Source organism: Myotis nattereri, assembly GCF_964212035.1.
Source record: "Myotis nattereri genome assembly, chromosome: 13".
NCBI lineage: Eukaryota > Metazoa > Chordata > Mammalia > Chiroptera > Vespertilionidae > Myotis > Myotis nattereri.
Window position 1 is genome coordinate 40,092,276 of NC_138088.1, and position 12,818 is coordinate 40,105,093.

Consider the following 12,818-nt stretch of genomic DNA (forward strand, 5'->3'; position numbering starts at 1 on the left):
CACATGCCTGGGTTGCTGGCTTGATCCTCAGTAGGGGGCATGCAGGAGGCAGCAGGTCAATAATTCTCTCTCATCATTGATGTTTCTATCTCTCTCTCCCTCTCCCTTCCTCTCTGAAATCAATAAAAATATAAAAATTAATAAAATAAAATGGAAAGTTATAAAGCCCATGTAATAGCATGGGGGGGGGGGGAGGGATGGGGAGAGAATAAATATAAGATTACATAAAAAGAACAGAATATCAGGTAATAGATACTACTGAAACAACTATGTTTTTAAAAATTGTGAAAAAGGCCCAAAAGCCTGAATGGTGGTCTGATGACTTTTTTTCTGACTTTTCTCTAATTTCCAAGCAGTTTAATATGTTAACTTTCTAATGATAAAAATTTTAATATAGCCATTGTCTTCCCCCCCCCACCCCACCCCCGCATCACACATCGATGTTTCTGCCATTCCTTTTCCTTTAAGCAGAACATGACAACCAAATGCAAACCTTGGCTGACACTTTGCTCAGCTGTTGAATAGACAGACAAGGAAAAGAAAGCAAGAGGGGCCCTTCCCTGGCATGATGCCTAATCTCTGGAGGTACCTGGGGCGACTTACCGGGAGCCTTCACGGACACGGTGTACTCATTCTCCAGCTTGCCTTCCACCCTAATGGAGGGAGAATCCTCTGGAGAAAATTCGGCTTCGGTCGTCACTCTCTCATCCAGCTTACATCTCACAATGACGTAGACAGTGGTTTCTGCCTGAAATGGGACACCAGTCATCATCCCCTTTCCCTCCTGGGTCCCTTACGAGGGTGCCCAGCCAGCCGGTCTCCCGCTCCCTGAGCCCCAGCCTTATCTAGGGAGGCTGTTCTAGAACAGGGTGGGTCTGCGGTCCACTGTTTGCTTCAGGCCCCAATGATATAGGTTCCCAAACCCAAGAGTAAACATTTATAAACCTTTATAACAATTTGATGGAGTAATCTTTTGTATGTTGAACCTAATAGAAATAATTTAAAAACCCGAGTGTTATATTTTATATGCCTTATGATATCATTTTTATAGCTTTTCTTTTATATTGTATTTGATAAAAGCATCGGTCCATGGCAGAATTGGAAATTTAAAAATAAAATTTCTAAAAGTTCCTCACCACAGACAGTTGGGGAAGCACTATCCTAGACTAGTCTTGCTACCCAACTTGAGGTCAAGGGACCAGAAGACCTGATTCCCCTGGAAGCTTGTTAGGAATGTAGATGCTCAGGCCCTACCTGGACCCACTGAACCGGAGTCTGATTTTACCAAGACCTCGGAGGACGCATGCACCTTATAGTGGGAGAGGCACCTGCCTAGAGAAGCTCTTTTGTTCTGCAACTGAATGCTGTTCATGGAAGGACAAAAATAACTTACTGTGGGATTAATTCTCCAAAGGCACTGAGCACACTGAATAGCTATTTTGCTTTGCTTTAAGATCTCTTGCTGAGCCTGCCAAATAGAATTATCTTGTTTCACTGGGCCTGATTATTTCCTCTAAGACACTGAACTGGTAAGAATAGCCCCTCCCCCAGCCCCCACCCCCAAAAATAAACGTGCAAAGGAGATATTTCTGGCCAAAGCGAATCCCTCAATATTTACCCTAAGATTCTGCTATAAAGTCCTTACAGTACCCCTCATGACAAAGGCTGTGATTTCACAACAGATGAGGAAGGGGCGTGGTCCTGGCTCCTGGGGGCTGCTGAGGCTGAGGGTGAATGGGTTGTGGTTAACCTGACTCCTGCTGCAGGCCCAGCCAGCTCCTCCTCCCAGGGAGCGTGGGGAGCCAGACAGAATGAGTGCCTCTGTTCTATTGACAGTCAGGACCTAACCCCAGCCCAGCTGCCTCAGGACCCAGAGATCTAGAGTAGGCAACAAGGAGCACGCATCCTGGGTTAGGGAGAGCCTAGATGGGAGAAGGAACAAAAGCCTGGAGAACCAGGGAGGCATGCGAAGGGCATCGTTCTTTAGTCCCAAACCCGGCACTGACTGGCACCCACCATCCTGATTACAGGATGAATAGCAGGAAGGAGTGCGGATCGAACTGCGAGAAGCATACTCCATTTAAATGGCTGCTTGGCCTTGCCAGTCATCTCGGGCCTGGTGTCACCAGATTCTGATTCCAAGAAAGCTGGAAACACAGATTTTCACGCCTAATTTTTAAAACACTCAGCAGTCCAAAACAAACACGTTTGGGTTCCATCCAGCCCAAGCAGCGGTTTGCAACCCTCATGTAGAAAGTCCTTGCCTTGTGGCCTCAGGCAGCATGGAAAACCACTCACACGGCCAAAGAAGCTGGTCCTTCCCATTGCCACAGCTCTCCTGCCCTCATCTCAAGGAGCTCACAGGGGCAATTTAGCAAACTTATCCACAGGGAAGCATTTTGCTGCTCTGAACTAATATAACACATTGTTGATCAGGAAAGGAAAGACCTATCAATTGATGAGAAACTATCAATACTACAGTAGACTTCAAATGACAGTGGCCCTCACAAGTCACCTGTTAGCTTATGTCCCATCCCTGAAAATGATACATTATGCTTAGGCATCAATCTTATCCCTTTAGCAAGCAATATTTGCCAGCAAATTTAAGCCATCAAGTTCCATGGCACTCACTTGGGCCATGCCAGTGGCCAGTAAGTGACGAAGGCAGCTCTCAAATGCCTCTCATCCTTTCCTCCCAGAACTACACTCCGCAGGTGGCACAAGTGTCCTGTAGTGCTCATGTCTGCTGGTCTTCCACCTGTTCTAAGTTTTGGATCCATGAACTAAAAGTCTTAGATTGATGGCACATACATTCCTGGACTTGTCTCTCTTTCACTTCAAAGAGAGAATTGTGCCCAAGGCCCAGATACTGGGGTTCCCAGGGCAGCTACTATACAGGGAACCCCACAGGAAGGCTGGGATTACTCTAAGGTGCAACAGGTGAACCCGACTCCCTTTACTCCAACAAATGCATCCATTGAAAAGCCTGAAAGCCCATGTTCTGACATCAATCCACCCGCCCCAGAAGTGCCTACCCCACAGCGAATGCGGTCTGGCTGCACCACCATCAGGTTCCCGGGGGAAGTTTCCAGCGGCAGGCTCTGCTGCTTCGAGTAGGGCAGGACCTTCTCGTCCTCAGTTTCAGTGTCGGTGACTGAGTCACAGCCAGAATCTATAGAACAGAGAACAATGTTGAATGGGATAGAAGGAAGGAGAACTGATGGGCAGGTTCCACACCATGAAAGCCCCAAACATTACCAAATAGGAAATGGTTCTGAATGTTATACAAATACAAGCTGAAGGGAGTGACTCAGGAAATCGTGAAAGAGAACCTAATTATGAGAAGTCAACCACCATGTAGGCCACCGGGAAGGGTGACAGCGAGGGGCTGAGGTGGAGAAGAAAGTCTGAGGCAGACAACTGTCTGAGGCTGGCAAGTCCAGGCTCAACCAATAGGCTTCCAGAAGCTTTACCTCGGGACTTATTGCAGGGCGGCCTTTGGTGGGCGTGAGGAGAGGAGGCTCCTTCTTCTCAGGTTGGGTCAAGAATGGACTGTCCATGCTCGCCCAGCATGGCTCAGTGGTCACAGTTTGATTCCTGGTCAGGGCATATGCCCAGGTTGCAGGCTTGATCCTCATGACTAGCCAATGTATCCTCTCCCGAGCCACAGTGAAAAGCAATCATTTTTAACAAATTTTAGATCGATGTAACCAGGATTCAGATCAGTACCACAGCTAACACCTCTACTAGAGCATGCACAGATTCAGAGCAGGTGAGCAGGAGTGTGCAGATGTGTGGGTGATGGCACACACAAAGATGGTCTTGAGATGGTGTGAATGGAATCTGCCAGAACTCCAAGGCAGGGGCTGTAAGCCAGGGTCCATCCATTGATAGGATACTTGTGTGCAAGGTTCTGGGTGTGCATGTGTGTATGTTTGCCTGTAGTTTTCTGGCGACAGTTCCGAGATTTAATCAGATCCTCAAAGAGAGACAAATGGTAAAAAATGGTTAAGGGGAGAGGGAAGGTTCACCGTCCTGTTCTTGGGCTTGCTGTCTGTATTCCCAAACCACTTACAGAGCCAGCCAAGTATGACAGGCACTGAGAGGACATGAGGATGGACCAGACATTGATCCTGCCTTCATAGAGCCCACAATCTAAAAGGGAGGCTGGATGAGAGGTCAGGGTTAGCCTGGCTGATCCCTACAGGAGGGCCTCCCAGGGAAGGAGTCGGCTTCCTGCAGAGCTTGTGGTGATCAGTGCTGGGAGAACGCTGAGGTGACTGGTGGGCATGTCCCCACAGAAAGCTATAACCACAGGCTTGCACACTAGACCCCCAGTTCTTGCCAGCAGAGAAGTTGTGCTCCCACAATCTTGGAGGTTGAGGTGGGGGGAGCAGAGCTAGGGACAAGGTCCTAGGCAAGGACCCCAAGACCTGCTCAGGCAAGGGGAGGGGCTAGAGCCTGATATCTGTGTTGACAGGTGTCTACTCACTCTCCCAGAGTGTGATGGGCATTGAGGCACACAATCCTACTGCTCCTCCCTCTCCATATTTTCTCCTAAGGTGCATTATTCCAGAAGGCCTGGCTGAGTAAGTCCAGGTCTCTGATCTTATTTGTGCAACAGAAAACCAGGCAGAATATAGTGCTAAGAGATGGGGCAAAGGACCCTGGGAGTTCCAAGGAGCGTAATATTGTTTTTCACTAGACATCAGAGCTATCATACTCCTATATCTCTCCTTTCCTTTCCATTCCTACTGACTCCCCTCACTCAGTGCTAATATCCCTCTCCAATCGTCTCTACTTCCCTGCTCTCTCAGCCAAATTAACTGAAGGCTACCATTTTCTCTGCTGGATCTGCCCTTTCCCACACCCTTCTCTCCTTGATCAGCTATTTTTAAAACATCTAGGGCTCATCCCCATGACAGAGCTGCACACGCCACCCAAACAACTTCCATTGACCATGGAGCCTATGAATGAGAGAGTCCAAAAGATCAGGGATAATGAATATTACTCTTCTTAATAATTACATGCTATTATATCAAGCTTCAATTTTTTATTATTAGATGACTGAACATCCCAATTTTTCATTTCTGAGGTTCTTCCTGGAAGAGAAAATAACCCTACTGACTTAAAACATTCAGTCAGTTACTTAAAACTGCAAAACACTACCCAGAACTACTTATTAGTCCAGAATTGTTTAGATACTCTCTTGCCAATTACCGATTCTAATTGATTATACAGGCATAATCTCCTTGGGATAGACCAATCTACCATTGCTTCAAAAAAGAAAAACTTCTTTATTTCTTCCAAATTGCTGACCCATTTGTCTAGCCAAAGAGTCAAAGCTCTGGTAATTACAGTTAACAAAAGAAAATATAAATAAGCCAAATGAGAAAAAGATAATAGCAGATATGAAGAATTTTTAGAAACACATTAATGTGATAACTCTATGCTCAGAATTTTAACAATTTCAATACAATTTTTATAGAAAAACATAAATAATCTCAAAATACGTAGAAAACTAAAAATAAATAAATAAATAAAAAAGAAAGAAAAATATAAATGTTGATAGAAATAAAAATACGTAGAAAACCTGACTAAATCAATAATCATGGGGAAAAAACTTCATTGGTTTTCAAATAAGGCCATATACCATTTCTTGCATTGTTTTTTAAATTGTTGTTGCAATGATGTTCTCCTTTATAATATTCATTTTCCTATCTAAGAAAATTATCCAGCCTTAATCGGTTTGGTTCAGTGGATAGAGAGTCAGCCTACTGACTCAAGGGTCCCAGGTTTGATTCTGGCCAAGGGCATGTACCTTGGCTGTGGGCACATCCCCAGTAGGGCGCGTGCAGGAGGCAGCTGATCGATGTTTCTCTCTCATCGATGTTTCTAACTCTCTATGCCTCTCCCTTCCTCTCTGTAAAAAAATCAATAAAATATATTTTTTTTTAAAAAAAAAATTATCCATATATATAAAACCCTAATAGGCAAATAGACGTAACGGCAGAACAACCGAACAACCAGTCGCTATGATGTGTGCTGACCACCAGGGGGCACGCATGGAACATGGCTGGCGTCAGCAGCAGGAGGCGGAGTGTAGAACATGGCAGGCATCCACTGTGACGGGATGGTGGAGCAGGTAAGCAGGAGTGCCAGACCCAAGGCAGGGCACCGGTCACTGTCATTGGGAGAGCCTCCGGCGGTTACTGAAAATTCTTTGCTCCCACACAGTCCTGCCCGGCGCTTGCACCTGCTGCTGGCACTGGCCCTGACCGCACCTGCTGCCAGCACTGGAGCCACCGTTCACACCTGCTGCCAGCCCCGATCGCTTAGCACCATCAACAAGGGTGAGCGGCGGCTGCCAGCCCCAATTGCCCCTCAGGGCTTCTCCACCTCCACTGCTCCTGAGGGGCGATCAGGGCTGGCAGCCTATCGCACCCACTGCCAGCAATGGCTCCACTTGCACCCACAGCCACACAAGAGCCGCTGCTCACACCCACTGCTGGTGTCAGCCCCGCTTGCACCTGTAGCCAGCGCCGGAGCCGCTGCTCACACCCGCACCTGCGCCGGCCCCAATTGTTCCGTGCCCTCAGCAGGTGCAAGTGGGGCTGGCACCATCAGTGTGTGGGAGCAGTAGTGGCAGGAGTGAGGCTGCTGGCAGACAGGGGACCGGGGCCCATGGTGGGAGGGGCCGGGTAGGGGCCCAGAGGATGGACTGAGACCCCCACCTGTTCCCATAGCAGCCGCATGGCCCAGAGTCCCTTTCAAGGTGCATGAATTCGTGCACTGGGCCCCTAATATATATATATATAATATGTATCCTACTAAAGTTTTTTAAAAAATCAAGAGTACTTTTATTTTATATTAAAGTTATAAAAAAATTAAACAGAGTAATTAAACATAATTGCCCACAAACTAAGCTCTGTTCTCATGAAAACATAGTATGTGATAAAGAAAGCATTAAAAATCAGTTTAGAATAAAGAAAATAGTTGATGAGAAAAATGGCTCAGGAGATGGTGCTAGAGAAATTCAGCTATTTGGGGTGGGTGTGGAGGGGTAGAGGGGTTATTTAGAGTCTTCCTAATTCTCATAATTTCCAAAATTAAATTTAGATGAATTAGAGATTGAAATTAAAATAAAGTAAAACAAATTTTAAAACTTAAAATTATGAAAATGTGGTTGAAAGTTTTATCATTGGCTTAGGGAAAGATCTGTTCATCTTAAACACATGAAGAAATACAATCCAAACAAACAATAGAGTTGATGACATGAATTTAAAACTTCAATAAACAAAAATGTAAAAACATAAAAACTCAATCATATGTTTATAAAAGCATTAGTCATAATAGTCAAAAGTGGGGGAAAACCGAAGTGCCCATCAACTGATGAATTATATCATTCAGACATAAAAAGGAATAAAATATCAATACATGCTACAATATAGATGAACCTTGTAAACACTATGCTAAGTGAAATAAGCCAGCCACACAAAAACCCCACACATATCATAATATTCCAATATATGATATGTTAGTACAGGCAAATCTATAGAGACAGAAAGTAGATTAGTGGCTGCTGAGGGCTGGGGAGCTGGGATTGGGTGGGGCAAGGTCAGGAAATGATAGTTAAAGGATATGGGGTTTCTTTTTGAGATGATGAAAATACTCTAGAATGAGTTGTGGCAATAGTTGCGCAAGCCTGTGACTATACAAAAAAAATTATTGGCGGGAAGAGATTAACCCAAGAACATATGCATATATGCATGACCCATGGACACAGACAATAGTGCAGTGAAGGCCAGGGGATTGCGGGAGTGAGATAGAGAGGGTCAATGGAGGGAAAAGGGGGAAACAGCTGTAATATTTTCAACAATAAATATACCTTTTGAAAAATCATTGAATGGTACACTTTAAATGGGTAAATTGTGTTATGTAAATTAGATCTCAATAAAGCTGTTACCAAAAAAATCCCAGGGCAAATCACAAACTGGTTAAACTTTGAAATAAATATGCCAAGGAACTAATCTCCTTATATATATTAAATGGTCATAGAAATCCGTTTAAAAACACCCAAAGCCCAAAAAGTAGATAATTCACAAAGAAAAAAATACATATTACCTCTCTCTCTCCACACACACACACACACACACACACACACACAAACACAAACACACACTCATTCATTATCACTAATCACCATGGAGTTACAAATAAATACAAATAACATATTGCTATTTTACCTTTTCAAATAAGGAAATGTTTGAAGGTGAGGTAGGGTAAATACTCTCATTTGATGCTGACAAAAGTATAAACTGTTACGATCTTTCTGGAAAGCCATGTGTCCATATACCGAGAAAGGGAAAGTCTTTTAAATGTTTACACTTTGGGCCACATAATTCTACTTCTAAAAATCTCTCTTGAGGAGGAAAATAAGTGTTCAAAATGTAGACAAAGATAATGAGCCAAGACCTCTGCTAAATCATTCTTTCCATCAGTGAAAATCAGAAAGTAACCTAACTGATGAAAAAAATATCATTTTCAGAGACTTTTAGGTAAAGGTTTACCACATTATGGGAAGCAAAAAAGGCAAGATATAGAATCATACATCTTAGGGTGTTGGATATTGATTATAGAAAGAAAACTGCATTTTAAATGTCAGAAGAAAATGCGTGGTTGGATTGTGCACAGTCCTTCCCTCCCTTCCTCTTTTCTTCCTTCCAACCTTTCATGTATTTTCATATTTTCTAAGGTGAGAAGAACCGTGGTAATGGAGCAGGGGGTAAGAAGGAAAGTGGCAACTGAGTGTTGGCTAATTATTTCACCACTTGGCACAAATGAGATTGATCCTAACAGTGCAGCACTCGGCAGCTATTCCCCAGATCAGATGGGCCGTGGAAACAATTCCTTGAAACAGGGCTATTCTTGAAGTCCCCTTAGACAGCTATCAGCAGCTAATTCATTTAGGGAATCCAGGCAGGAGGCCACTCACTCCCCTGGGCAATTCTGGCGGTGCTGATTGACAAGCCATCACTTTGTTCCTCCCAGCCAAGTTGGCCTCTTCCATGGCCCACTTCAGACTGGGCCAGAGTACAGCAGATGCAAAGTTTCCTCCGAAGGAAATGCCAACCCAGACATAAGCACTACTGAAACCCACCTGGCAGAGTGAGATGACCCCAAACTTTTTTTTTAAACATGGAGACCCGCCTTGATCCCTCACCACCTTGAAGACAATACCACCTTTGCTGTCCTGAAACTCCAAAATTACATGTTTGAGTGAAAACATTCTGAAAACCCCAAGGATCCTCCCTAATATCAAATATTATTAAGATACCAATAGTATCCTCACTGCTTTAAAATTTAACAATGTACCTTGGCTTTAATGAGATCTAGAGATACTGTGGAGATATTATAGAAAAATACTCTCTTTGTGCATTCAGCTCCCCAAAGTCTAATCTATAAAGGACCCAAGTGGCAAACACTCTTAGAATCCAGTGGCAGGAAAAGTTTATTCTTCGGAGAACCTGCTTGCTTTCCCTTAGACGACAGTAAGAACAAGCTAACATGAGGGTGTATTTCCCCTTTTGCCCTTGCTGCCAAGTGATAATTTTGGTCTTTAACTGCCACTATGTTCTCAAGACCAAGGTCTTTGGTCTTGCCTGGTTCTCTTTGTCTTCATATTGTGTTTAATATTGAAGCGTGCTTCCAATGCTTTGGAGATTGGGCAGGATGTGAATTAATATTTCTCAAACTAGCAAAAAGTCCTCAGATATAGTCCCTGTGAGAATCTCTGCTTGGGCTTTTCACTTCGATAATAATGCCTTTATTGTGGGATCCAAATGCAAAGATATTCCAGGTTATCTGGATGGTCATGTTATAACTGGGTCCTGCCACAGGGCTGTGGGGCCCATGTATGTGTCTGCAATCATTTTGCAGCTAAGGTCATGCTCCACTGAATGTCAGGGACTAATGAGGAAAGAAGGGGGGGCGGGGGTAAGATGATATGTAGATGAGGCACTTGTGACAAGTGAATACAAGGTTTCTGGCACCCTACTACACCTGGAGAAATGTGGGGGGGGAGAGTCAAGTCCCAAAATACAACACCCCACCCGGCAGAATCTGCGAGCACCACAGCCTCATGCCCCGTTCATGATGCTGCTCCAATAACCAGCATCGTCTATGACACGAATATAGTCAGCTTGCCTTTTAATTTATAAATCTATTGGTATCTTGTTCATGTGTTTTGCTTTCAAAATTGGGAAATAACAGTAAGCATAAGAAGTTGAATATGTTTATACATATTAAGTGGCATCATAATAATCTGTCAACAACTAAAGGTTCATAATTTTTCCCCTCCACAAGGGAGTCTATATAGTATTTGGACCTAAAAAAAAACAACAACAACTATGCATTTTAAATAAAACGAGTATATGTATGCACTTGGATTCACAGCCAGCCACATGAAGCAGCATATCAGGCAAGAGGACTGGTGACAGACACCCTGCTATTACTAATAATGTTAACAATAAAAGTCACTATTTACTGAACAGTGTGATGACTACTTAAAAGTCTTAATCCTCACAATGACCCTGTGAGATGGAAATCACTATCCCATTCCCATTTTACAGATGGGAACACTGTGCCTAAAGGATTGAAGTAACCTGACTAAGGAATGCAGCAAGCCAGCAAGCAAGGGGCAGGCGCTTGCCCCAGGTGTCTGTGCTGCCTCCTTGGTTGATGTGGTCCAGGGCAGGAAGCAGCGTCACTTACTATTCCTGGTCTGGGTTGTGACTGCAGCTCAGGAGACTTGATGTGGGTTTCCCCTTACCAATCCCTGGTGGGGCTGCCTTGCTCTGAGCAACGCCGCCCTAGTCAGGATACAGTGACGCGCCACCGGGGCCGACAGGCACATTTCAACAACAGGGTTCAAGTCAAGAGGCACCAAAAGCCAACTGGTCCAGCGAGGGTCCTGTGTGCTCGAGGGGCCTCTGACCCAAGGCTGCGCTCTCTTACTTTCCAATTAACTTTTCTGACCATCGCGCCAGTGTTTACTGCATCTGTCCTGCATGCTGTCTGACACTCAGCTGGGAGGACAGGGTAAGGAGAACAAGAGAATGGCATGTGCTGATTTTGGAGAGGTGTTTTCGGAGTATACAAGCTAACTTCTCTTCTAAGGTAATGCTAAGCTTTGGGAAAAGTATAAATAAAGATTGTTCTTTAAAGCGACCACGGTGGCCATTTGTTGAGCATTTACTATATCCCGTACAAAATCCTTAACATATATGATTCTATTTTATCACAACTAAGGAACTGCTCATTCTGTCCATTTTACAGATGAGAAATCTATGGCACAGAAATTTAAGTCAGTTGTCCAAGTCATACATACCTGCTGTATGGAAATTTCACCCCCAAATCCATGCTCTCACGCACTCTGACAGCATTTCCCACAGTGTGAGCCACGCACCCTGGTGGTACGAGACACAATTCTAAAGTGTACAGCAAACATTCAGGGATACTGAGAAAGCAGTGTGAGAAGGTGGTCGCATTCATTTCTTTTAATCCCACTTATATCAAGAACAAAGGCTCCATTGGGCAAGAGGGGGCCTTTAATTCCTCTTTAACATGCATATCCTCTTTGCAATACAGAGAGAATAGGCCATAAGCCCACAGGCTTCTGTAGGCATGATTATCTAGTAGAACTGAATACATTACTTTTCATTGTTTTATATTTATAGTTACCTTTTTATATCAAGAGACTGGTTTTTCATTTATAGTGACAAAGTTTCCTTTTAATATAAATTGACAAGGAAAATATTGTAAATAGTACAACGGAAAAGTTCTAGAAATAGTTAGTGGTGATGATTGCACAACATTGTGAATATAATTAATGCCACTGAGTTGTAGACTTGAAATTGGTTAAAATGGCAAATATTATGTTATATATATTTTGCCACAATTTTTAAAAATTGATAATGTAATATACCCCCTTAATTCATTGACTACTTTATTTTTTTAAAAATATATTTTATTGATTTTTTACAGAGAGGAAGGGAGAGAGAGATGAGAGATAGAGAGTTAGAAACATCGATGGGAGAGAAACATCGATCAGCCGCCTCCTGCACATCTCCCACTGGGGATGTGCCCGCAACCCAGGTACATGCCCTTGACCGGAATTGAACCTGGGACCTTTCAGTCCGCAGGCCGACGCTCTATCCACTGAGCCAAACCGGTTTCGGCTCATTGACTACTTTAAATGCGTGTATTGGCTCAGACAGTGTGGGTCAGTGATTGAGCATCGACCCAGGAACCAAGAGGTCACCGGATCAATTCCCAGTCAGGGCATATGCCCAGGTTGTGGGCTCAATCCCCAGTACAGGACCTGTAGGAGGCAGCTGATGGATGATGTTTCTCTCACATCAATGCTTCTATCCCTCTCCTTTCCTCTCTAAAAATCAATAAAAAACATATTTCAAAATAAATAAATAAATGGGTGAATTGCATGGCACATAAATTATTTTAATAAAGCTGTTACAAATAAACTGAAAACCATGTTGATGATTCTCATATGACTGAAGTTTGAGAAAAGCTGAATTATACAATTCTGCTCCATTTTGATAAGCAAAGTTTATTAGTGATTTTTAAAATAAGGTAAAGTGCAGGTGGAAAAAGGGGAAGACAGCCTGTAGCATAAACATGTTGATTTATTTTCTCTGAGTTTTGGATGCCAAGGAAAAAGAAAGTGAACAGAGAAGAAAATTAAGGAGATTACATTTCAACTGAGAATGAAGAATTTTTCACCCATCTAGCCAAAAATG

The 12,818-nt window shown here is 43.5% G+C and overlaps 1 protein-coding gene across 1 annotated transcript in view; it reads right to left on the bottom strand.

Annotated features, from left to right (window-relative positions):
• Nucleotides 1–12,818, bottom strand: part of PIK3AP1 (phosphoinositide-3-kinase adaptor protein 1) — a 98,180-nt gene that overhangs the window by 43,288 nt on the left and 42,074 nt on the right. The window contains exons 3-4 of the mRNA XM_081104812.1: nucleotides 3,036–3,172; nucleotides 604–748 (exon numbers count right to left, since the gene is read on the bottom strand). Of these exons, the coding sequence (XP_080960938.1) occupies nucleotides 604–748; nucleotides 3,036–3,172 (282 nt within the window). The remainder of the gene's footprint in view (nucleotides 1–603; nucleotides 749–3,035; nucleotides 3,173–12,818) is intronic.